The sequence below is a fragment of the Amblyraja radiata genome, chromosome 16 (genome assembly GCF_010909765.2).
Source record: "Amblyraja radiata isolate CabotCenter1 chromosome 16, sAmbRad1.1.pri, whole genome shotgun sequence".
Taxonomy (NCBI): domain Eukaryota; kingdom Metazoa; phylum Chordata; class Chondrichthyes; order Rajiformes; family Rajidae; genus Amblyraja; species Amblyraja radiata.
In genome coordinates this window covers 17,729,927-17,757,156 of record NC_045971.1, presented here as the reverse complement: position 1 = coordinate 17,757,156, position 27,230 = coordinate 17,729,927, and the positions used below count along the sequence as shown (strand labels likewise).

At 40.9% G+C, this 27,230-nt stretch overlaps 2 protein-coding genes across 2 annotated transcripts; one reads left to right on the top strand and one right to left on the bottom strand.

Annotated features, from left to right (window-relative positions):
- Positions 1-348: 348 nt before the first annotated feature.
- Positions 349-27,230, bottom strand: tmem106a (transmembrane protein 106A). The gene is made up of 8 exons (XM_033035268.1): positions 27,098-27,230; positions 11,590-11,826; positions 7,130-7,193; positions 6,872-7,031; positions 6,290-6,430; positions 5,019-5,062; positions 4,068-4,121; positions 349-1,472 (listed from the first exon to the last, which is right to left on the bottom strand). Exons 2-8 carry the CDS (start codon positions 11,807-11,809, stop codon positions 1,325-1,327), a joined length of 831 nt encoding a protein of 276 aa, XP_032891159.1. The 5' UTR covers positions 11,810-11,826; positions 27,098-27,230; the 3' UTR covers positions 349-1,324.
- LOC116981733 (uncharacterized 26.4 kDa protein-like) lies at positions 26,241-26,720 on the top strand. Its single transcript, XM_033034786.1, has one exon. It carries the CDS (start codon positions 26,241-26,243, stop codon positions 26,718-26,720), a length of 480 nt encoding a protein of 159 aa, XP_032890677.1.

Genomic DNA, 27,230 nt, shown 5'->3' with positions numbered 1-27,230 from the left:
AACATAATTTTAGTCTATGTAACAATAACCATAAAACTAGTGGATTTTTATAAAAAGCAACTTGGTTCACTTATCATTCAGAGGAAGATTCTGCCTTCCCAGTCTATGTGATTGCAGACACACCCATGCGTTTGCATCTTCAGCTCAGGGCTAACTTAGTGCTGGCAATGCCATGAATTCAATTGTTTAAAGTGAGAGAATAGTAAACAACTATTTAATTGAAAAAAATATTGAATACTTTTAATATAATAATTAATCTGAAACTTTTGAAATAGCTCTATTTGCTTTTTAAGGTTATAATACAAACCAAATAACAATACCCATCTAGAATAGTTGTACTAAAAAAACTTTCCTATTCTTGGCTGGGAAAACCTCCCAGAATCAGGTGCAAAAAGTGGCTAGCAGGTTTTTTTTCTCCTCTGTTGAAGTGAATTTTTAGGCAGTAACACTCCACCAACATTTTGCACACAGACTATTCCACCATGGGGAGTAGAGGCAAATCTGTGCTGGAACTGTACAAGACAGTCGGTAAACTAAAGCATGGGCAAGATAGGCTGAATGGCCAACTGCACTACCACATATTTCTATTTTCTGAACATTCACTCAACATACTTCCCAAAAAGATACATGGATTGGAAAGGTTTAGAAGGATATGGGCCAAACACGTGCGAATGGAGCTAGCTTAGATGGGACATCTTAGTCATCATGGATGAGTTAGGCCGAAGGGCCTGTTTCTGCGCTGTATGACTATCATTCCTTTTTCATTATTATACATCCCGCTTTCCTGTAATTGAAGTACTTTGACAATGTTACACCTTTTTTTCTTCCAAAGTTTCAGTCTTAATGCACCATAATGAAATGTTACCCAAAAGACTGTCCACAGACATTGTACAAAATAACATCTTTTGACATGTTCTCATCATGTCTAATGGGAGACAGACAATGAGGTCGTATTTGAAGAACCGCACACTTAAATTTGGAGGCTATTAAAGTCATGGATGTCATATCCAAAATTAAGCAACTTTGACAACTGTCTCGGTTCACTTCCATCTAAATTCGAATTATTGTTCAGCTTCAGTAATTCAGCTGTATTTGTTTTCATAAGATTATCAAATCACCATGATATGCTTAATATTTCAAGTTCATTTACTCATCTTGGAAGTGTTACACTATTACACAGGGTACTATAACATAATCAAGCAGGATGGGTGCAAAATTGGTTAGATTTTCACACCAGATCTGAAGCACAGTATCTACGCACAGAGGAGGATGTGTTGGTGCCATGCTGGAAGCCTTCAGTGAAAGTGCAGAAGCATCTTTTGAGTTAGCTGAGCATCACTTGCGAATGTTTGTCCTGGGGAGGGTAATAGGGGCTGTGAAGATGAGTGGTATTGGAGCCACAGTCAACATATTGGTAGGCATCAACAGAGACTTGCTCCGAGTGTGACAAATACCAGGCTGTCACGGTCACTCTGGAAGAGACGAAAAAGAACAAATGATAGAACGTTAATTAGTTTTATGCTGTCATTTTGATGAAAACCATAGCTGCATTCACGTCAGTGATCCATAAGTGGCAGTTAGAGTTCTGTTTACATATAGCACAGGAGCAATGTCTGTGCCGAACATGATGTCAAGATGAACTAACCTCATCTGCCTGCACAATATCCATGTCCTTCCATTCCCTGCACATCTATGTCCTTATTTAAAAGCCACCATCCTATCTACCTCCACTACCATCCCTGACTGCACGTTCCAGGCACCCACCACACTCTGTGTAAAAAAAACTTATCCGTTAAACTTTGCGCCTACTTTCAGGTAGTAGGCTGTGGGAGCTTTATTCCAGTGTTTCGTGTCCCAAGTCACAAAAGTACATGAAATTTTCACATATTGTGTAAAAATATTATATAAATCACCCCTGAAACTCATCAAAAACAAAACTTGCACATTTTTTTTATTAGAGAAAAAACGGAAAAATTCTGGGTATTTTTAGTCCAATCAAAGCACGTTTAACATTGAGTTGTATGCCAGTTGGCCAATCACGCGCTTTGTTTCAGGCTAGCTAGGCAGGGAGCACACAACATGGCTGAGAGTACTTCACTGATGCCTGTTTTACTGGAGATTCCGATTAAGGTTCTTTGTTGTTCTGTAGAATACATGTCGTGGAAACTTGCAGCAGGGTAATTGAATTTAGTGAGAAAAGCATTAAGAAGTCTGAAGAATGTGCAGCCAAGTGGATAGAAGTGGAAGAAAGCCTTGAAAGCAAAGTCCCTGCTAAGGTGCTGCAACACAAAGTTGTGAAACTTTGTGAATCAACTCAAACTGAAAGGTAAGATCTAAAGTCTGAATTTATGAAAATTAATCTGTATGGACTTTAATTAATTTAATTGCACCCTTTATAATGAAAAAAATGAGATTTGGAGGCTGTACTTTCACTCATTCATTCACTCACTCATTCACTCCTTCATTCATTCATTCATTCATTCATTCATTCATTCATTCATTCATTCATTCATTCGTTCATTCATTCACTCGTTCACTCACTCACTCACTCACTCACTCACTCACTCACTCACTCACTCACTCACTCACTCATTCAGTCATTCACTCACTCATTCATTCACTCACTCATTCATTCATGAAGTTGAGGGCCTAAACTGTGTGTATCAATAACAAGGTAAATTAAACATTTTCACTAATGCCAGCTTGTTGTTGAGTAATAAGTCTTAACCATCTAATCTCGGAGCTGCCTGCGATTACTTACCGGGAAAAAGTGCTCCGATCGCGGGGCCGATGAATTTAACATAGTGAAGCCGCGGTCTCAATTAAAATGCGTCCGATTCACGAACGCGGAGCCACGGGCAGCCGGGGGGCTGTACATAGTGCCGTCTGTAGCGGCCGTTTCCAGGCCCCGACCACGGGAGAAAAACGGAGGAATATTCATTGCACTTTATAGGCTGCGATTGGAGTGAGAACTGGTCAGAAATGGCTGATGTTTATGTAGAAATGAATTGGTGTATGTGAACTTGAACTAATTTATCTATGGTAGTAACAGTGTTATTCTCATTAACATTAAGAAGAGGTTGAAATGTTATGAATTGAAGTCCATGCAGACTTAATGACTATGAGATTTTTTTTTGTAGCCTCTGCCTGACCCTCCACAGGGGATGGTCTCCACTGTCATTAATATATATATATATATATATATAGGTATAATATATAGTTTAAATGGACTGCAACACGGAAATAGGCTGCCCATCGTGTAATATGGGCATTGGCCACTAGATGGCGCTTACTTTCCCGATCTGATTTTCTAATTAGTTTAATTAATTAATGTGCAACTTTCGGCAAGGATGAGTTACGACTTCCTTCTCAATTATATTTCATCTAAATCTGTGGAAATTTTCATGTAGTTCTGTGACTTGGGTCACAAAAACTGATTTCTAGACACATTTTTAATGCTCGGCCCACAGCCTATAGGTTTCGATGGTCACAGTGGTGTAATTAAACAACTTGATTTGTTATAAGAGATTTAATGACTCCTCAAAGTGCAAGAATACGTGGGGATGAGAGAGACCACAAGAATGTGACTGGAATCATAAGTAATCTCTGGGCAAAAGGATATGGTCGTAGAAAATATGTCTCCAACTGGATGGGCAAGCGCATTTGGAATTATGTGTAAAAGACCGCACTATTTGTACAAAGCAAGCCTAATTTCAATATGAAAGCTACACCCACAAGTACACCACAGTATATTAAAACAAATTAAACGTTTAAAAAAAACAGAATTAGCTAATTCACTTAGAAGCCAAAAACAAACTATCTAGTTCAGTTTATACACAGAAAAGAAAACGGCGGTCTGCAATAACATTATAATTCTTCAAGATAGGAGGGATCGACAAACACAAGTGTGTGGATCAAATAATGTTATTTCTCCATTCAGGTGAGGGTTGTACAAAATAATTTGCTTTGAATAAGGAAAAAATAAACTTGGTTAAAATGAAGCAATTAATTTAACTGGATATATCAATTCAGAATCTATGAAGGAGGCTCTAATATAGAACACTTACTGTATTGAGATCACAATATTGTGGACTTTGATTTCAGGCATTGTGCAATAATGGCTTAAAAACAAAATAAAAGAAAGACATTATAGATTATCTGACATATGCAACAAATTACACATTAACACCCATATATATAAAATCTTATTATTGTTTTAATTTACCTACTTCCCCTCCCCCCCCCCCCCCAAATTGTTATTTATGCTGAAAAGTTATTAAGCAATATGTTTAAGTCTTTACACCATCAAAGCAGTCAACGTTAAAGAATGTCCAATATTTTAGATACTGGAGGCTGTCAAACTGTACCTCTAAACATGTGGTCATCATGAGAAATAGTGGGGAAATTGGAAAATGTGATGGTGTTTGGGAATGCCTAAAACATTATAGGTTTAAAGCAGGAATGAAAAATATTTTAGTTCCTTTCAGAAGCTTTTAAATATGAACCTTAAATGTATCATTTTGGTCCAGTTGATAGCAATCACATACCAGTGCCAGGGTTTATGGGCACAAGTCGCTGCAAAACTGAACACATGGTTGGGGCGTCAGTTCAATGTAGTGGCAAAGAATTATCAGACATAGTGCCGTGTGGCCCAATTCACATTTACAAGTCGGCTTAAAATATCACGTCATCTCTTTTAAAAGGAACACAGTTTCTCTTGGGGACCTGACCAAGATTCAATCTCCACACAGACGTCTAACAAGTTCCCACTGTTTTCCAACAAAAAATTAGAAAATATTGCACTGGCTGTGAAGCAATGTGAGATTTCCTAACGATGTGAAAGGAACTATTTAAATCAAAGTCATTCCTTTTATAGTTTAGTGCTATTTTAGTTTGTGACAAGCTCATAGAGATATTATTGTTCACTTGAGCAGTCAAATAGAAAATGTTTCCCTTTCATCGCTGCCATTTCATTTGTGTGGGTAGAAATTCCTATACACAATAGTCATAATACTTACTACATGCCCAGATCATCCAATGTAGCTGTCACAGCATAGAAAATCTGAAAAGAGTAAAGAGATGATCAAATGACGGAGTACACAGCCCATGGAAACAGAAATGGTACCTACTAATGTGTTAAACATGGATAAACATGACAGTGACTGAACAAAAGAAATGTGTAGGAAGGAACAGCAGAAGTGACCAAACGAGTTTAACATCTCATGTAAGCTGATCCAATTTAGTTAATATTTAAATTACAGAGGGGGGGGAAAAGCACTAAATTGGAAATTTTGGGTATTCTGACAATTAATTAGAGAAGGAATTTTGCTGCAGTAATTCCATCTCCGTGTACAAAGCTGTAATGTAACAGCAGTAATATGTTCAAAATGAATCATGCGCTAGACTCATATCAGCGACAAGCAATAATTAGTGATGTTTATTTGTGTGCAATTACTCACATTTCAAAAAAAACATTAGGAAATTAAAATATGGATTACAATAATGATTTTTGTTTAAGTCCCTCTCGTCTCTAGTACATGTTCTTGTATCTCAGGCTGGTAGATCACTTTAGAGAAAATAACCAATCTAAAATATACTGAAATATCAATAGTTTAATAAAAGATCCAATTTTAAAAATGAACATATCTATGATGCACAATCCTATTTAATTTATTTAACATTCCTTCTGGCTTACTGAGAGAAGCAATGTAAAAGGACAGAAGCAGCAAACATCCACCTGACTGAATCCTTGCAATTGAAGGCATGCAGTTGGTTTCAAAATGTTCTTTGATGGTTCACCGTAAATAATGTCATAATCAGCCCTGGTCTTGTGTAATAGTTCCTGGACTTTATAGAAACTCTTTCAGTTGGCTTTGTATACTGTTTAAACACATCTTAAAAATGTTTCTGATGAATAAACATACATTATTGAACCATGCCAGAGGTCCTACTATGTTTCCAACACACTGGCTGAATAGAAACACAAATGGAAACTCTGGTAACTCAATACATTAAATCAGGTTGTCTGCAAATATTTTAGCCAGGATCTCCAAGCAATATTTGGTTACTAATCTTAGACAAGGTACAAAGTACAAAGTACAAGATTAATGCAGCAAATAAAGACTAATGAGCTGTTTAGTGATACATTAAAGTATACCACCTTCAAATATTTACAGGACATTCCGTGTGCTATTTTAATATAGGTGATAACCTGTTTAAAGCACAATTTCACATTGCAATTATAATAGCAAACGTCAATTTATTTCACACCAAAAGTAATGCTCATTACCTGGCCACCTCCCAAAGGCCTGAAGACTGTGGTGTTTTTGATGTTGACAGTTCCCAGAACCTCATTAAAAAACACAATCTGCACACTGAGGTCAGTAATACTGATGCTGTAGAAGTTGTAGTTTGTTACATTTAAAATATTCTGCAAAAGAGGCAGGGAAAATATGTGGTAGTGAAGAGTCTAAAATAATAAAAACTGTTAACCTTAATCTTACGACTCCTCTTTTCAACCAATGGGCATTTTTACAATTTCTATAGCAGTGAAATAGAAATCTTGTGCTAATTAGTGTCGAGTTGTGGCCAGTTCTGAATGGCACTTAATGGTCTCCTGGTGGCTTAATGGAGACTGTCTAAATAATTTCACAAGTTATCCTTACAACCTGGAACATCAGAAATGAGCATCTAATCTATTTTTCTGATTTCAATGTCCACGTGCTGTTTTCCTGTTTCTCTTTTCATTATCTATCCATGTAATGGACAAGTAAACATTGTAGACAGTGGAGCCATATTACAGAGTGTTCAATCCTTTCGTTATCAATTGAACATGACAGTCTAAATTAGGTTCAATATATGACAAACTTACCGTAATTTTAAGAATAACTCTATAATCCTTCTTGTCATCAATGACGTAAGCTGACTTAATACCAACGTGTTCAACATCAATGGAACGTGGGAAAAGGAAGAAGATCGCAAATCCGCTAATCAAAAGGCTGATCACCACAGCCACTGCCACATAGAGCTTCCTGAAAAGTAATTAAAAACCCAAAATTGGAAGAGGTATTCTTTTGTTTTTTTTCTATGAGTGAAATAATATTTTTGCAACAGTATTACAGTTACTGACGTTCGCTGTGGCTGTAGTCTCTGGTCACTATATGGTATTAGGGCAACCAACTCATTTTCCTGGCCTGAAAATGCAAAACAGAAAACAAAACTTTAAAATACAGTCAATCAGATCTCACTGCATTTTATCTCATTCATTTATGGAGTGGAGGTGGGAGGGGAGATTTGTTGGTAATGTCAGAAATTATTACGCATTCTTAAGGGGGGGGGGGGGGGGTGGGCAAATTGTGATCATTCAACTTCTTGAACTACTACCCGAACTTGCTATTGGGAAGGGTTCCAGGATTTAGACCCAACGATGATGAAGGAATAACAATATATTTGTCAGGATCACTTAACTCCGAGGAAAGCCTTCAGATACTAGTGTTATCATGCACTTGCTACACTTCTTCTTCCTCTTGAGTTACATTATAAGCAATAAATCCCTGAATGTTCACACACATAGACCAGCCATGATTGAAAGGCACAGTAAACTTGATTGGCCGAACAGCCTAATTCTGCTTCTAGAATTTATGAACTTATGAACACTCAGGACTTTTGTGGTTCTAAACTGAATGTTCTTCTGGATTATTGGTTATCCCAACACACTTAGAATTTTTAAGATGTTACACGGTATTATAATACATTTTCCAGTGAACCGAGCTAGTTTAAAGGGAGTCGGAAGGAACTGCAGATTTTATTCACTGGAATTTAGAAGGATGAGAGGGTATCCTATAGAAAGATATAAAATTCTTAAAGGATTGGAAAGGCTAGACGCAGGCAAAATGTTCCCGATGTTGGGGTGTTCAAAACCAGGGGTCACAGTTTAAGAATAGAGGGTAGGCCATTTAGGACAGAGATGAGGAAAGAGTTTTTCACCACCATGTGGTGAAAAAGTCTGTGGAATTCTTTGCCACAGAAGGCAGTAGAGGCCAATTCACTGGATGTTTTCATGAGAGAGTTAGATTTAGCTGTAATGGCTAAGGGAATCCAGGGATATGCGGAAAACGCAGAAAATGGGGTATTGATTTTAGATGATCATGTTGAATGGCGATGCTAGCTCGAAGGGCCGACTAGCCTACTCCTGCATCTATTTTTCTATGTTTCCATGCAGATGCTAGCTTACACTGAAGATAGACACAAAATGCTGGAGTAACTCAGCAGGACAGGCAGCATCTCTGGAGAGAAGGAATGGGTGATGTTTCGGGTCGAGACCCTTCTTCAGACTGGTTTCACTCTTCAGACTGAAGAAGGGTCTCAACCCGAAACGTCACCCATTCCCTCTCCAGAGATACTGCCTGTCTCGCCGAGTTATTCCAGCATTTTGTGTCTAAAGTTTAAAGCGAGTACAGGGGCTGGGGCTTTGGCAAGTTGGGAGGGAGCACATCAACCATCACCTGGTGAGCTATATATAAAAATATTATTTCAGAATAGAATAGAATAGAATAGAATCTTTATTTGCCAAGCAACCAGGGTTGGTGGTATTTGGGTTCGGTACATGATGGTACACTGCTTTAGTCACATTAACACATATAACAACACAGATCATAGTAATAAAGTGCATCGATACCACATCACAAATCTCACCAACAGAACATAGTGCAAAAGAACAGACAAAGACCATAGACAAGACACTATATACATCAAGAGTCCTTAGTGTTGTCTGTTATTGGAGGGAATTGAGTGTTCTTATTGCTGAGGGGAAGAAGCTGTTTTTAAAACGGGTGGATTTTGTGGCAAGTGACCTGAGGCGCCTCCCTGAAGGGAGAGACTGGAAAAGGTGGTTTGATGGATGGGAGGGGTCCGAGATGATCTTTATTGCCCGTTTTGAGGTACGTTGGAGGTAAATGGAATGGATTGAGGGGAGGGGGGAGTTGATGGTCCTGGAGGCCTTGGAGACAATGCGCTGTAATCTGTGTAGTGAGTGACTGTCAGTGTTTCCGTACCAGACTGTGATTGAGGAGGTGATGATGCTTTCGATAATGGATTGATAGAAACGGACCAGGAGCTGTTTGTGGACTCTGAACTTTTTGAGCTGTCTGAGGAAGTATAGGCGTTGTTGTCCTTTCTTAATGATGTGGTCTGCGTTGATGTGCCATTTTAGATTATTGCAGATATAGGTGCCCAGAAACTTGAATGAGTTCGTGGAGGTTATGGGATGGGAGTTGACATGGACCGGGGGTTTGGGGTTTTGTTTGCGTCTGAAGTCTATGGTGATTTCCAAGGTTTTTGATGTATTAAGCTGGAGGTTGTTGTCTGCACACCATTTGACTGCGCTGTCGACTGTTTGATGGTATTGTGCTTCGTTGTTGTCTGAGATGAGGCCAATTATTGTTGTGTCATCTGCATATTTGAACATTTTGACTGAGCTGCATTGGGATATGAGGTTGTTGGTGTAAAGTGAGAAGAGCTGAGGTGACAGAACGCACCCTTGGGGGGCTCCTGTGTTGAGAGTCAGAGGGCTGGAGAGAATAGTGGATCATCAGCATTTACGGTTCATGCTCTGAAGAGAATGCAGATGCAGGAACAATTTACAAGGACGGACTGAAAATTAAGTTATATTATCAGAAAAATATATACACAGTGCCTCTTTATTCATTTATGAAAATATGTGATTATATAAATGGAGATCTTTAAAATTAGGAAAAATGTAGATAAATTAGATCTGAGCCATCCCTACAAGGTCAGAATCAAGAAGTCAATTAGAGAATTTCAAAGAATTTTTCTTTGCCGGAACATTCTGTGAATGAAACTCTCAACCAAAGGGAGTGGTTGATAGAAATGGAAGGGTTGCATTTAATGGAGGGTCAAGATAAGCACAAGGAGCCTCCAGAGGATAACGCTGAAAGAGCTAGATAAGGAAGAACAGCAGAATACTCAGTTATTATATAAACTATGGCAAGGACTGGCTGGGCTCTTTCTATGCTGCACAATCTGTGTAGTTCATATTCCGGCCCATTGTTGAGCTGTCTACTTATAATGCCAGTTCAGTTAGTCCTATTTAACAAGTGGCACATGGCACAGAATGTAGTTAAGTTATCAGAGTAATTAATATTGATATCCTTACTCTCTTTACAGTCTAACACCCAAGCCAACAATATATCCCCTGATCTATTTGACAGCGCTGGTTTAGCTGAAAACTTGCAAATTGTTTTTGAATCAGAATTCAAACCAACATTACGCCTTTAAAACCTCTCTTGATGGACAGTTCCATTACATTTTTTTTCAAATTTTCTATTACATTTGCTTTAATATTGAAAATAGTCAGAATTAAACTGATCAGTTTTGATCTTCAATTATTCTATATTTTTGGGTTATTGCATTCAATGAGGGCTCTGTCCCATTTACAGTTATCATTAAAGATATGTAGTCAGGTTATATTATCAGAACTGTGCAGACTTAAATGTTAGTGTTTTTAATAAATATAATAAAATGGTGTCTATGTAAAGCTATATTTTGCAGGTTTAATTTTGCAATGCAATTACACCAAGTCCTCATTATCCCTGAGGAACTTCCCACTGATAACCAAAAAATGAGGAATTTCACCTATGTGTCCCAACCTGCATATAAACATAATATGTCTGGTTCTAAAACAATTGGCATGTTTTGCTAAAGATTTTAAATCATTTCAAAACCTAAAGTTTGCTAACTAATTACTTTCATTAAAACTTCCAAGCAATGTTTGGTTTTGAAATGATAAAGTGCAGTTGCAGAAACCAAGATATCTCTCTGTTAGAGCAACATTCAGCAGGAGACGCTTGACACAATGGTATGGAAACTGATCACTATATGCAGGCCAACGATTATGTGTACTATAACACACACATGTACATAATTTTTTTAAATGTTATGCAACATGTATTTATGTTAAAGTTTGAGATATGACCTGGAGTCATCCTCAAAAGGCACAGTTACAAAATTACTAGATAATATGGAGTAAGTGTATTTCCAACCCACATATCAGTGGTAAACAATGTTTATTGTTTTCCCAAAGTATCACAACTCAAGGTACTTTATACAAAGTGTTACATTTGAGCACCATCCTACAGAAACTGGTTAAACAATGAACAATGGATAATTGCATGGAGCCCAATTCATAAAAAAGTAAACCACAATATTTGGCAACATCGAGTCACACAACTGCCACCTTAAAAATAACATCAACTAAGAGCGAAGGTATTGTTAGCCAGTGTAAAATGGTAAGAGCAAGGGAAATAGAAGCACTAAATTACTGAATAATTTGTCAGATTATGAAGTTATCAGTATTTTAGTATGTGCTGTCTCAAGTCTTCCCAAATTGAAGAAAAATCTTTCACAATATCTCATTATTGCACAAAGTACTTGGAGTTATAATTGTTTTGTTATATTGACAGTGCAATTTCCTTCTTCTTCATGTTGGAGGCAGCAAGATACTTGCAAGCAAAATAGTGGGTGAAGCAGATTTCACCAGCCTAGCATCAAAATTGTGTGAAAACCACATACCTCTTGGTATTCTTCCAGTCCCTTGGCATGTGGAACATGTGATGTTTTCCCGTCCCACAAACTCTACATAAGGAACATGAGAACTGAGCTCTCCATTATTGCCCTGTACTTCATCTGTGTTTTCTAGAGTTTTTCTGTCGGTCTCTCCCACGATGGATTCTGTATCATCTTTCTTGCTTTGTCTTGAGAAAGTTGGTAAATGGGAGAACGATTTACCCATGGTGTGTTGTATTTTCCCTGCAACATGAATTCAGAACAAAGAATTATACTCTAATGATGGAGATGAGATTCATCTTTAATTATTATAATAACTGTGCAACATTATGAAGCGAAGTTCCAACCGCGGGGCCTGTGGACGTTAACTTCGTGAAGCCTCTGGTAAGAAGAGGCCGACTCGGGAGCTCCATGGCGTGGAGTTTCAACTGCCCCGACGCGGGAGTTTCGATCACCCTGACGGGGGCTTCGATCATCGGCTGTGGGGGCTTTGATCACCCCGACTGTGGAAGGTTTGACTGCCCCGACCGCAGGAGAACAAGAGGAAGAAGATTGAACTTTATTGCCTTCCATCGCAGTGAGGAATGGGGAATCCACTGTGATGTACATTGTACACTGTAAATCTCATTGATACATGTGACAATAAACTGACCTTGAAACCTTGAATCAGTATCACAGGGAGATCTACCAGTGAGACAGGAAGGTGTGTAACGAGATGATGCAATTTCCTATAATGAATCCAAGATTCATTTCTGGGTCTAATACTGCACTTTGAATTCCTGCCTCCATTTAATCTGCACATATTTAATAAATTGGGTGCTGGCCAATTTCATTCGTTTATTTAGCTTGGATTATCATCTGAAGCTTTAATTTGCAGTAGTCAGTTAGTTACAGTACAACCTTTTAATAGAACTGATGACAAAATAGTGTGTCTCGGGCTATGAAGGGGGAATGAACTTGACACAGCCAGCCTATCCATTTTATCTCAGAAGTGTTAAGAGGCAGCACTTTGCCTCAGAGTTAAATATTTCGCACTGAAAACAGCGGAAGTGGAGAAACTACCCTCAACTCAACAAGCTACAATGGAGATAACACAACTTCCAAGAAGCATGGAGTCACAGTCTAAGTTATCCTGCTCAACACAAGTTATGCTGCAATGCATTGCATTGAAACACATCAAGAGTGTGACTCACCATTCCAAATAAGTCAGTCAACAAGGCAGAAGAAATTAGGGTTGATGCATTCAGCTGTAATTGAAGTTTAATCACTTGATCAATTCCAATTTCTATCACACATTCATCCCAGCACTGAACATTTAATTTAATAATTTGGACTTCCATTTCTTTACTTTTAGAGATCTTCAAAAAAAATCTTAATATTTCTTGTTTCTTAATTCCTGCTCTTAGCTAGATCTTCCTTTTCCCATCTTTATTTCACTATGCATGATTTAATTCTTGTTATATTTTCTGGTTTTGACAGATCCCTTGCAAAGTTTGCGGCAGTGAATTAAACACCAAATGACACAAAATCTACACCATTTTTGAAAGGGGTCTGTTGCAGTGAAGCTAAAGGTTACAACCAAGGCTGAAGAATTCACGATTTCCTAATTATAGATGTACTAACACGAGGTGATGTGTCAAACCAACCCACAATCAATGGAAAAGTTCTCCAACTTTTAGCTATGTTATATTTCAGCAATTGGTATTCCAAGGGGATTTAAATCCAACGCACACACATTCCAAAAAAAATAAGGAATAGCAAAAGATGGTGTTCAGACTATAATCTTACAGATTTGTAGGCAGCCGGGTTCTTGACTTTGCAAGTTTCATTATGTATAACTGTCATAAGTTATCAGAAGGAGTAAGACTTCCATAGTGCAACAGAACGGAATGTGGTTCAGCGCTTCACTATATTGAAGAACAAAATCACCATGTGTGCACAAACTACATTCTGCCAAGTTCTCAATCACATTCATTTCCACCAGCCAGACAAACACGCAGACAATTTCAACTGACAATATCAAGACATGAGCTATACTGCTGACCACTGAATGTAGAAGAATGAGTAAGAAGGAACAGCAGATGCTCGTTTAAATCGAAGTTATACACAAAAAGCTGGAGTAACTCAGCGGGACAGGCAGCATCTCTGGAGAGAAGGAATGGGTGACGTTTTGGGTCGAGAGCAGAATTATATACGAATTATATAATACTGGCACACTCAGACAAACCCGGATCTCTTAGTTGAAAGGAGATTCATATTTAATACCTAAACATGGGACTAAGCAAGCAGCAGCACGTGACTTAAAAGCTACAAACTCTTTGATGAGCACAATGAGCTCCAGGAAAAAGATTCTGCAAGAGGATCAGTCACTGGAAGAATTCAAACATGTTTCTATAACGTCCATGTTTTAAAACTCATTGAAACTTAATAAGCAGTTATCAGCAGAATGAATTACACTTATCATTCATCACCACCGACTGCAAGATCTGAGCCAATGTTAGCTTTCTTACAACAGAGTAATTATCAAAATTTTAAAAATCATTATGGCTCCATCTTGTTTTGACTTGAAGCTATAAATGTTCCCATATAAGAAAAGTATCATCAAATAGTATTTAAATGTTCATTTATATTAATCAAATAATTCTACAACCTTTTTCAAACGTAGTGAGAATTATCCTTTGTTTAATTAATTGATTATGAAATATACTGAAAGTTGGTCTATGATACGACGCTCATGTCTTGGCCATTGGTGATCTTTTAAGCACACTTGTCATCACCAACCTTGTGGACCTTTGAAGTTTGCGTTGTCCATTGAGAATCCTCCAACGTAATAAGTGACGACATTTCAAACATACCTCATATTGTATGAAGCATTATAAACTTGCAGGGGGGCACAAAATAAAATAAAACTTTTTGTTGCCTTATTTTATAATCAGTGCAAAAAATAAATAAATATATATATATATTTTACATGCAAAGATAGAAACTCCTGAAAATTACTCTAAAATAGATAGCATTTTGCCCCTTAGCTTGTACAATGACCAATTTTCATTCCGGTTTTGTAGATTTTGAGATGACCGATGAGGTCTGTGTGGAAAATTCAGATTCTTCCACAGACAGAGGAAATGCTGGGTGGGTGGCTGGTTAATGAGTGGTGCCCACTTTCTGCAATTAAACAAGGGTTTCTGTGTGCTCCTGATTCACCAAGACAATAGTCTCAATATTATCCCAACTCCTCCTCCTCCACTTTGAGCAGCGTTGGGGCAGAGAAACAGATGCTGCATTTTATTCAACTTGGCAGCTTTCAACACCTCTAAGGATCTTTATCTTCATGTGCCTGGCAATCTCTTTCTCTGACCGGGTTGCATGCCACTTTATGGGTACTACCACGTGACCAATGCTCTCTATTTTTAAATTGTAAGCTTTGAGCATGCATTCTTGAGTTCTGTGATTTTTTTTGCTTAATAAAACACTATATTAGTTTAACCTGTCTGCCATTTTTCAGTATCTTTTTTTAGTAGTTTGATATCAGGTAAATGAACAACATGGCCTGAACAAAGGAGACAACTCAACGTAACCAAGGCCCCTATGTAAGAGATGTGGGCTTGGGAGATGGCACATGCGTTGGTTCACACATTAGATGAATGAATCATGAATGTTGTGACAAACCCCATCAGTCCATATCCTGTACAAAGAAGTCGAGATGTTACTTAGAGATGTGGTTGCTAAAATACTAAAACACATCAAACTACCCTGCAAAACAGCTTAGCCACACAGAACAAAAGATAGTTTTGATTCCAGTATGTGCTCAATTAACTGAACTCAGCTAGCAATCAGTGGGGAGAAACATTGTTCTCACACTTAAAACACAAACAAAATTTAAAGAGAACGTGCGAAAATAAAAATCCTTAATTTCCAAATTGGTGCTTTTGAACTTATTTTTAAATGTCATAGTGAACCATCAAAATGTTGCATTTTCTAAATTTAGGATATAATCCTTTATTCTTTTGCCTACCCCTCTTCATCTTACAAACGTCACTTCTTAATGTAATACCAGAAACTTGATCCCTGAGGATTCTCAGCAACACTTCAAGGAATACCAGAAAATTTTACCACAAAAATGTTTAGACCTTGCTCTCATTTCTAAAACACTATGTTAGCGACACAACATTTTTAGTGCTCTCATTGTCAGTGGTGCTTCACAGGCTTCACAGTTTCAGTCTGTAATTTCCTGTTCACTGATAGCCATAAATGCAAACATCAGACAGTGCATCCACAATACACCAATCACTGAAAATTCCACATTCCAGAGCAGAAATAATTTGGAAACCTACACAGTATTTGAAAATCAAAAGATCAATGGCCCTGTACACCGCTCGATCAATCGTCTGCATACCCCCTATGATCTTGAGCTAAATTATGAAGAATAAAAGTTTGTGAAAGAATTGGGGCGGCAGGGTGGCGCAGCAGTAGGTTGCTGCCTTGCAGCGCAAGAAACCTGGGCTTGATCCCGACTATGGGTGTTTGTCAGTATGGAGTTTGTACATTCTCCCCGTGAACCTGGGCGGGTTTTCTCCGGGATCTCCAGTTCACTTTCAAACTCCAAACATGTACAGGGTTGTCGATTAATTGGCTTGGTATAATTGTAAATTGTCCCTAGTGTGTGTTGGATAGTGTTAGTGTGCGGGGATCGCTGGTTGGCGAGGACTCGGTTGGTGAAGGCCTCGTTTCCGTGCTGTGTCTTTAATCTAAACTAAATTTGATTGATTATCAAGATTTGTATACATTCGGTTAACATGAAAATTAATGGATAGACACAAAATGTTGGAGTAACTCAGCGGGACAGGCAGCATATCTGGATAGAAGGCATGGGTGACATTTCGGGTCAAGACCCTTCTTCAGGCTAAAGAAGGGTCTCGACCCGAAACATCACCCATTCCTTCTGTCTAGAGATGCTGCCTGTCCCGCTGAGTTACTCCAATATTTTGTGCCTATCTTCGGTGTAAACCTGAATCTGCATGAATACTAGTGGATGTATATATCATTAAATCTCTTTATATTGTAATAATTATTACAGCCTGTTGCATAATTTTTTTTTTTTAGCTCAAAGGAAGTTGGACACCACACTAATGCCATCAGTCAATTTCCCCCCCCCCCCCCCTGCATTTACTAAATTTACCGTACAATTCTTTTATTCTTTTGCCTACACCATTTAATCTTCCAAATGTCACTTAACATAACGCCAAAAATCTGATTTGCCACATATTTCAAATGAGCTTCAGATTTATACAAGATACATTATGAATGAGAAAAAAAAGACCAAAATCTAATTTTGTTTTGAGTTCTGATGCTGCGGATTAATGGGTTAATTTTCGGCTAGCTACTTTCAAACTGCATCAAGATGACTCGGTTGTTTTGTTATCTGCACCCAAGTGTAAGCTACTTTTTAAACCTTGCAATATCTTCTCTTGATTAGAGATTTCAAATCACAGAAGTGCACATCAGAAAACAAAATAATTATTTCTAATAGTCAAAAATTGAGGGAAAACTCATAAAGGAAAAAGATATCTTCGAAAGTTACCTTTCTATTACAAAACTTCCATACACCAGGAATAATATGAAAATTACTTCACAGTCATGTGCCTCTCAGTCAGTCTGCAGTATTAACAGTGCCTGATGTTAAAGATGAGGAAGAGTGGGTAGGAGTAGATTTGGCTCGAGAACTACGGTATCTGCCCATAATACGTGGAGGGGATTAGTGCACAAAAAGATCAGCGAGAACTGTGGGTGGAATCAAAAGAATAGCAAATATTAAAAGACTCAGTTCTCCTAAATTTGGAATTCTATAATGTCTCTCTCTGCTTTCCAGTCATTCTTTCTCCACTGCTTCCATTTTGTTGTCATCTTCCCCTATTTACTTCTCAGTTTGCCCAATGCCCATATAATCTTTGTGCTTTGGTAAATTTTCATTTCAATCTGCTTCTCCCTGGAACTGCCTTAAGGCAAACAAAAAAATACCAAGGCTATGCTTCCTTTATTCGTTCCATGTTATAGATTAAATTGAAATGAGTTCTTATGGTATGCACCTAGATTTTCATGAATAAACCCCTATGGAGCTATTCTGCCTTTTTCAGTGCAGTCGTTGTGTGACTCTGAAGTGTCAATTTATAAAAGTGTTCTTAAGTGAAGGAGCTTACTGTGAGACAATTTAATCCCTCATTTTAATGAGCTAATAGACAGAATGGTGCAAGATGCTTGAGCCTGGAATGGTCATCCATGTGTCTATCCATGTGATTGGCTGTGAAATTGCACAAACCTATGTCTCATAAGAAATATTGGTGCCCGACACATATAATAGCAAGAAATTAATTAGATGTGTTGCAAATGTATTTTTCCTCAAATTATCCTCACCTCCGCCTTTTGATTTTTCACTTCGGCATCTGAGATTTTAATCATCTCAGCTTTCAAGGTATAGTACTAATGGCGAAAAAATGGAATAATGTGAACACGAATATTCTGTATTAGTCAGAATGAAGTTAGAGGGTGAAAATCCCAAGACATTTGTCCAGTATATCAGATTCAGGAGTAAAAGTGTAGCCAGCGAAAGAGTAGGTTCCCAAAGGGGTAATCTATGTGTGAATCCGGGGAATATGGGCAGTCTTAAATGTATATTTCTCATCTGCATTCACCAAGAAGCACATGAAAGATAGTGAGTTTGGGGAGGGTACACTGATGGTCCAGAGTACATCTGTATTAAGAAGCAAGGGGTGTTGGATAACAAGGAACACACAAGGATTGATAAATCCCAAGGGCAGGATGCAATGTATTCCAGCTTGCTCTGGGAAGCAAGATAGGCTGTAGCTGGGGAAGGAAGAATGTGGAATGACCATCATCAGAACGAAAAGGCTTGCGAATGGGGAGTGGAGCGGTCACTCTGTAGAAGAGTGATGGGTTGATACATATAATACATTTGCTCCTAAGTAGAGTAATCTGTTGTGTGTTGCATCTCACTGCTCATACAGGGTAGCAACTTGCCTTGTGTAGCATCCTATGCTCCTGGAAAAGTAGAAACTGCTCACGTGTTGCATTCTAGTGTGCACGGTGGGCAGCAATCTGACATTTCATTGCTCAATAAAGTCAGCAGTTTGCTCTTGAGTAGCATCTCTCTCCGCTCAACAGAAATATCAAACTGCTCCCTCCAGTCAAATAGTTTCTCCTGAAGTTTCAAGCTGCTCTTGCACAGAAAAATCCAGACCAGGGATGGTATCTGATCACTGTCTGTGAGATGGGATGACTGGCAAGCCCGTGCTAAAAAGTATGCACAATTCTCCAAAAAGCAGTGCTCAGTCTCCTGCTCCACACAACTCCTATGCTTCTTGTTACCTCCTGTATTTCGACAAGCAGGCCTGAAAAGATGCTGTCTTGTAGAGTAACCGCATCAGCCACTTTAAAGAAGTATTCCAACATGCATCTCATGCCTGGACCATCCCGCCTCTTCACCCCCCCTCAGTGAGCCAACAGACAAGACATTGTAAGCTTCGTGACCAAAGCAGTCTCCAAAGGCCTGATGTCTTTGCTCTCTAAATTATTCTACTGTTTTTGTCAACAATGTTTAGTAAGTTTGTGGATGACACCAAAATTGGTGTTGAAGTGGATAGTGAAGAAGGTTATCTAAGATTACACATGGAATCAAAATGAAAAGGCCAGTGGGCCAAGGAATGACAGATGGAATTTATCTCAGACAAGTGTGAGGTGTTGCGCAGTGGTAAATCAAAGCAAGGCAAGACGTGCAGTCACGTCAAACTCTACCGCTGCGCCACCGTGCCACACGTGGAGTGCTGGAATAGAGACATCATGTTGCAACTGTAAAGTTGTTGGAGAGACCATACGGAGTATTGAGTGGAGTTTTGGTTGCCCATCCATAGGAACAATGTCATTATGCTTGTAAATGTGCAGGAAAGATTCACGAGGAACTTACCAGAACTGGAAGGGTAGAGTTATAAGGAGAGACTGGATAGGCTGAGACATTTCCCCCTCCAAAACATAGGAGATTGAAGGCTGATCTTAGAGATATATAAAGTAATGGGGGGGACATAGATGAGGTGGACGGCCTTTGCTGGGGGTAGGAAAGTCTAAAGCTCGAGGGCATAAATTTAGGGAAAGATTTAAAAGGGACCTAAGAAGCAACTTTTTCACACAGAGGATGATGGGTATATGGAACAAGAAGCCAGAGATGGCAGTAGAGGGGAGTATAATTACATGTAAAATGTGTAAATGCAGGTACATGGATAGGAAAGATTTAGAGAGATATGGGCCAAACTCAGGCAAATGAAACTAGCTTTGATAGGCATCTTAATGGGCTTTGACGAACTTGCAAACCAATTTCAACACGTTTTCACCCGGGAAGATGTGGAGCCTTCATCATTTCCAGTCCTACCGCCCAGCCCGTATGCTGATATGCCTGCTATTAAAATTGAGGTTGAAGGTGTCAAGAAGTTATTGCTCAACATCAATACCACAAAAGCAATTGGACCAGATCAGATACAGAATCAAGCCCTCAAGATCGCAGCCGAAGAACTGGCTCCAGTTTTGCAGTTCATTTTCCAACAATCGCTTGACTCAGGTGATGTTCCGCTGGATTGGAGGAAGGCTAAAATCACTCCTCTCTTTAAGAAGGGTTCAACCACCAACCCAGCGAATTATCGTCCTGTTTCATTAACAAGTACTTGCTGCAAATTGCTGGAGCATTTAATTGATATTAATCTGATGCGACACGTGAGCAAACATAACATTCTTGCTGACAATCAACATGCATTTAGGAGGCATAGATCATGCGAGTCTCAGCTTATCCTGACGACAAATGACTTTACCAAGCACCTTGATAGTAACGTCATCACGGATTTAGTTGTGCTGGACTTTTCTAAAGCATTTGATGTCATCCCACACCAGAGACTGCTTCGGAAGCTTGACTTCTATGGTATTCGTTCCAACACGAAACGATGGATTTCCAGTTTCCTGACAAAACGTCTTCAGCGTGTGTGTGTGAACGGAAAGAGCTCCAATTGGCATCAAGTGTTGAGTGGTACACCTCAGGGCACAGTACTTGGCCCACACCTATTTTTGCTTTACATAAATGACATCCATGAAAAAGTCGCAAGTACGACCAGACTTTTCGCTGATGATTGTTTGCTGTACCGTCCAATTAAGTCAGCTGATGATGAAGATGCTCTCCAAAAGGATCTCGATACTATGATTGAGTGGTCACAACAATGGGGCATGCAGTTCAACCCTTCCAAATGTGAAACTATGCGTGTCACCAGAAAGAGGAATCCAGGCGAAACATATTACAATATACTTGGTGCCACCCTTGAAGAATCCAAACGAACCAAGTATCTTGACATCAAGTTGCAGAATAATCTGCGTTGGAATGGTCAGACTCATCATGCAACGGTAAAAGCAACAGGCGTCCTAAACTTTCTGATGCGCAACTTTCATCATTGTTCAACTTCTGTCAAGGAGAAGCTATACTTCACCCTCCTTAGACCTCATTTGGACTACGCAGTTGCAGCATGGGACCCATACACAAATAAAAACATTTCTTCCATAGAACGTGTCCAAAGACAGGCAGCTCGATTTGTTACTAACACCTATGAGAGAGAAGCGAGTGTCACCAAACTTCTGAATTCTCTGGGGTGGAACCCTCTCCAAGACAGACGTGAAGCTCACCGTTTGACTTGTTTTTACAAAATGTTAAATGGTCAGCTCGACATAGACTACAAGACCTACACCAAACCCAAACCAATTAGGAGCAGACGAGGGCATTCGATCCAATTTGTGATCCCAGCTACAAAGACAGATGTATACAGCAATTCGTTCTTCCCCCGCACAATTAAACTATGGAATAATCTCCACCTAACTATAGTTACCCAACCAGATGCAACTAAATTTAAAGTAGCTCTTTCTTCCCAATAACCCTTTCTGGATTAAGCATTCCCTTCACCACCTCCAGTTTAAATTCCATTTGGAATATTTTGGAGGACCAAGAAACCAAGAACCAAGGGCCATAGGGCTCTTTCAGTGCTGTATGACTGTGGCTCATCCACCATACGAGTATCTGAAGTGATGCATCGGGTGTAATGATACACTTCAGTCATCAAAATAATTCTACTTCACTCATCCCTCGTTCATTTTATACAGATGAAGGAAGAATCAGGGGGTCCCTCTTCATACCTTACAAACCCAGAAGATTATTGCAAATAAGTTATACAGCGAGGCACACGCTAACTGTAGATTAGTTCAACAAAGAAATAGTTCATGAAGATCCCAGCAGTATGCTCTCTGCCAAAGAGAGGATTACTTTCTCGGGTTGATAAGCTGCTAACTCCTGCAACGTGAGTGACTTCTCAGTCGTTCCTCAGCATATACCTGAATGAAATGAAGGACAATGATTGACCTTTTGATATCTTATCTTTTGGGGGCTGACCAGGGGACGGAGGGGATAGATTGTCAATGGTAGGTGCCGTTAGGAACTAGTGTTTGAGAGGGCGAGAGGAATAATGGTTTGTTCATGTGTCTGAATAAATGCCCTCAGAAAACACTAATTTGTTGGTGCTATGCAACTCGTTTTATTATGTCAATTCTGAAGTTTTCTGCAGTTCTGCTCAATTGTGCAAAAACCTGAACTTCTGGAGAATAGTTGATTCACCTCCGACCAGGTCTTTGTACATTGGCAGATTTCCTGACCCACTCCCTCCTTCTCTTCCTGCCCAGACACAGAACTTCCCTGCTGGCAAGTATCACATTTGCAAACATGTCTCTGTCTACGCTGCATTAATCCAGGATCTCTTTTCTTTTCCCTCCTCTAAGGCAGCCATAATGTGCGTTGTTTTGTGATTTCAGGGACTATGCCTTTAAGGGTCTGATGTATAAGACTGACTATGACACAGCAAAGGAATAGAAACGATGTAAACTTTGACACATTTTTGGATATATAGTTATGATCCCGTGATTATGACTCACCTAGTGAGAATCAGAATCAGAATCAGATTTTACTGGCCAAGTATGTTTGGCAACATACGAGGAATGTCACTATATATCAACAGCTACTGTCAAACCCCTTTCGAATAAGTTTATCAGTCATTCTTCTGAACTCTGAGGAATACAGACCTAAACTGTCTAGCCTCCCCTGATAGGATAATTCTTTCACCCCAGGAATTAGCATGGTAGATTCCTTTATCTCATATCCTTTTTTAGACAAGTGATTCAAAACTGACCACAATGTGAAGCTACCTAGTTACAGCAAGGCAATATTCATTGATACAGTTAATCCTTCAAACGACAGTGAAAAATTAAAATAATGCGTAATTAAATAATAAAAAATGAGCAAGCAGTGTTCTACCTGAAAAATAAATCTTTGGGTTCAGTTGCTTTAATGGTCAAAACTCAAACATTTGTACGTTTATCTTCTTCCATTTTTTTGAGGCGTATTAACAAAAGAGATTTTTAATGTTAGACTGCTTCTCAGGCTCACAGATCATGTCTATATTATCTCACAACCTGACATTCCAAATGCCCCATTTGCTTACATCCACCTCAACACATGGGGCTACACTCTCCATGTCCCAGTGTCTGTTCTCAATCTCCTGGCCAATACTTCTGTAGATTGGGTACATCCTTCAACACATGAATTACTTTCAAAATTCTTACCCTCATTCTTAACGGGAATGCTCACCTGCCCCACCCCCCATCCTCATTACATTTCTATACCTTGATCTTCTTGTGTTTATCCTATGTTCCTCCAGTTTAACTTCTATTTACCACTATTCTTTGTATCTATTTTTTCAAGCAAATTGACTAGGTCCCTCAAAGCCCCCTCCCAAGGTCCTTACCTTTTCTCCTTTAACGCTTCACCCTGCAATCCCAACCTCTAAAACCTGCAACTGGATCTTTGACTTCCTCATTAGCAGGCATCAATCAGTCAGCGTGGATCGGTAACAACATCTCCGTTTTGCCCAAATCATGGGTAGTAATGTGTCAACATACAGGAGGGAAACAGAGCACCTGGTCGGGGCAATCGCTTTGGCCAACACCTCCGCTCGGTTCGCAATAACCAACCTGATCTCCCGGTGGCTCAGCACTTCAACTCCCCCTCCCATTCCGAATCCAACCTTTCTGTCCTGGGCCTCCTCCATGGACAGAGTGAAGCCCACTGTAAATTGGAGGAGCAGCACCTCATATTTCGCTTGGGCAGTTTACACCCCAGCGGTATGAACATTGACTTCTCCAATTTCAGGTAGTCCCTGATTTCTCCTCCCCTTCCCAGCTTTCCCTCTGCCCACTGTCTCCGCCTCTTCCTTTCTTCTTCCCGCCCCCCCCACCCCCACTCTCACATCAGTCTGAAGAAGGGTCTCGATCCGAAACGTTGTCTATTTCCTTCGCTCCATAGATGCTGCCTCACCCGCTGAATTTCTCCAGCATTTTTGTCTACCTTTGATTTTCCAGCATCTGCAGTTCCTTCTTAAACACCTGGTCAAGTGGTGCTGCAACAACAACCTCTTCATCAATATCAACAAATCCAGGGAACTAATAATTGACGGTGGAATGGGAAAACTAGGAGACAACGTGCCAGTTTCCACTGATGGGTCTGGCCCTTCTTTAATCTGTTTCATTTTACAATATTGATAAATGAATTTTTAAAATCATAAGCCCGATTCCCCCCCAATCTTCTAACAAACTTCTACAGATAAACTTTAGAAAGTATTCTGTCCGATACAGCAAAACCAGTGCACTGAACGCAAGAGCTGCAGAGAGTGATGGACTCAGTTCAGTCATTCATAGGCACAGCCAGTCCCACCATCGAAACCATCTTCACGAGGTGCTGCCTAAAGCCAGCAGCATCTATCATTAAGGATTCCCAACATCCGAGCCATGTCCCCTTCTCACTGACGCTGCTGGGGAGGCGAGACAGGTGCGTGAAGTCCCACACCACCAAGGTCAGGAACAGTTATCTCAGTACACGTGACAATAATGAAACCAATACTTCAGGTTTTTGAACTAATCTGCACAATTCTAATCCAACCTCAGTAACACTGTGGGCTACATATTGCACTGCCATGTGCTAATTGTATTTTGCACCAAAGTCTTGTTTTTGCACACATTTTTATTTTCATTGTCTAATGGATAATTTCTGTTTTGTGTGCTATCCTAGTCCATGTGGCTGATAGTGCTGCAAGCAAGATCGTTATCATAGCTGTAATGAACTCTACTTGTGCATATGACAAGTATCTTGTCTTGGGAACACCATTTAAATACAACCTGATGAGGCAGCTACAATTAACAAGCTGGTGATATATTACATACTATTGACAAAACCAAAGTCTGTGTTTGTTTTTGTGCTCCACACAAGGCACCACCTTCATTTAACATTCCGTCCAAACTTTTCCCTTTGATAAGTATCTGGATTTCCATAATGCATCCATGCTGGTCATTTCAGCAAGTTCTGCATGATAAGCTTTCCCTGCATTAAGGATTTCCAACCTGGTTGCTTAAGAACAAACGCCTTTATTGCATTTTCCCCGCGCTCACCCCTGTCGTTGACCAGCCCTTCCAGACCAGCCCTTCCACAGACCAGCCCTACCACAGACGAAGATAACCATCTTATAACTATGACTAGAAGTAGTCTGAAGAAGGGTCTCGACCAGAAAAGTCACCCATTCCTTCTCTCCAGAGATGCTGCCTGTCCTGCTGAGTTACTCCAGCATTTTGTGTCTACCTTCGATTTATAACTATGACTCCTTGTCCAGTTCTCCAAAATACAAAAAAATCCTTTACTTTCTGTCTCTAACCCTATTGTAATCTTACAGCCTTCCATCAGTTATTGTTGCATTAAATGACATTACACTTGCAGGAACATTTGGATAATGAGCAAGAAGCAGAAGGGAGACCAAAAAAGGAACATATGACGGCAAAGAATAGTTACAAACTGGCTTTGTCGGAGGACAGAATGCAGTGATGACATGAAAGAAAGGCTTTTAATGGTGGTGCAGAGAACGAGTAATGAAGTGAAGACACAAGGAACTGCAGATATGGAACGATGAACAAAAACACCAAGTGCTGGAGGAACTCAGCAGGTTGGGCAGCTCGGTGGAAAGAATGGACAGACGACGTTTTGGGACGGGACCCTTTCTTCAGACTCCAGGGGACGAGGGTATCAACGACAGCCACGGAAAGAAGCAGGGTGACTGCTTTTTTTTGGGGGGGGGGGGGGGGGGGGTGGTGATGGTGATGTGTGTTAGAAGAACGAAGCAGTGGCGGACCGGCCAGTGTGTCAGCTTGCCCGATGGCAAGTGGGCCCCTGATGAAGTGGGCCCCCTTTGTCCGCCACTGGAACGAAGCACAACAATTGCTTTGGTGGACTGCTGTTAAAGGTAACAAAACACACACCCAGGCACTTAAAAGTCAAACGGGGAAGTGATAGTGGTGGAGATGGAACGGCTGGTGGAGATGTTTGTTACTATTAATGGAGCAATGTTCTGATTTAAAAAAAGACAGAACGACAGAGTGTCAATAACATTGGTCGGGTTAGACTGAGGGGTGCAGCGCACGGAGCCCGGGTGGCGGGAGAGGAGATAGGAATATGAAGCTGTGGCTGGGCAGTGATGCTGAGCTTGGGTCCCCGGCCCAGGGTGGAGGAGCCGACTGGACATCAGCCCCCGGCCCAGGGTGGAGGAGCCGACTGGGCATCAACCCCCGGCCCAGGGTGGAGGAGCCGACTGGGCATCAGCCCCCGGCCCAGGGTGGAGGAGCCGACTGGGCATCAGCCCCCGGCCCAGGGTGGAGGAGCCGACTGGACATCAGCCCCCGGCCCAGGGTGGAGGAGCCGACTGGACATTAGCCCCCGGCCCAGGGTGGAGGAGCCGACTGGACATCAGCCCCCGGCCCAGGGTGGAGGAGCCGACTGGACATCAGCCCCCGGCCCAGGGTGGAGGAGCCGACTGGACATTAGCCCCCGGCCCAGGGTGGAGGAGCCGACTGGGCATCAGTCCCCGGCCCAGGGTGGAGGAGCTCGGGTCCCTCTCAGCCTCCGGCCCAGGGTGGATGAGCCGACTGGGCATCAGTCCCCGGCCCAGGGTGGATGAGCCGACTGGGCATCAGCCCCCGGCCCAGGGTGGAGGAGCTCGGGTCCCTCTCAGCCCCCGGCCCAGGGTGGATGAGCTCGGGTCCCTCTCAGCCTCCGGCCCAGGGTGGATGAGCCGACTGGGCATCAGCCCCCGGCCCAGGGTGGAGGAGCTCGGGTCCCTCTCAGCCTCCGGCCCAGGGTGGATGAGCCGACCGGGTATCAGGCCCCGGGTCACGCAGTAAATAAACACGGCGGCTCCTCTCACCCCGGGGGCAGGGTGCCGGAGGGCATTCGGTCGGTCAGCGACACCATCTCCCCCATTACTCGGGCGTGTGGTGAGGTGGGTCCCTAGGCCGGGGAGTGAGGTATTCACGGCCGGGGGTCTCAGGTACTCACGCCGGCGACTCGAGCTCTGCTTCTCGCTCCCTCCCAAGCTCCGCTCGATGTTTGCTCCCTCCCACCGCCTGTCGCCGCTGCCGCTCAGTGGCGCCGCCAGCGGAGGGAATGGTTCACGGCAGCCGCGCCGCCT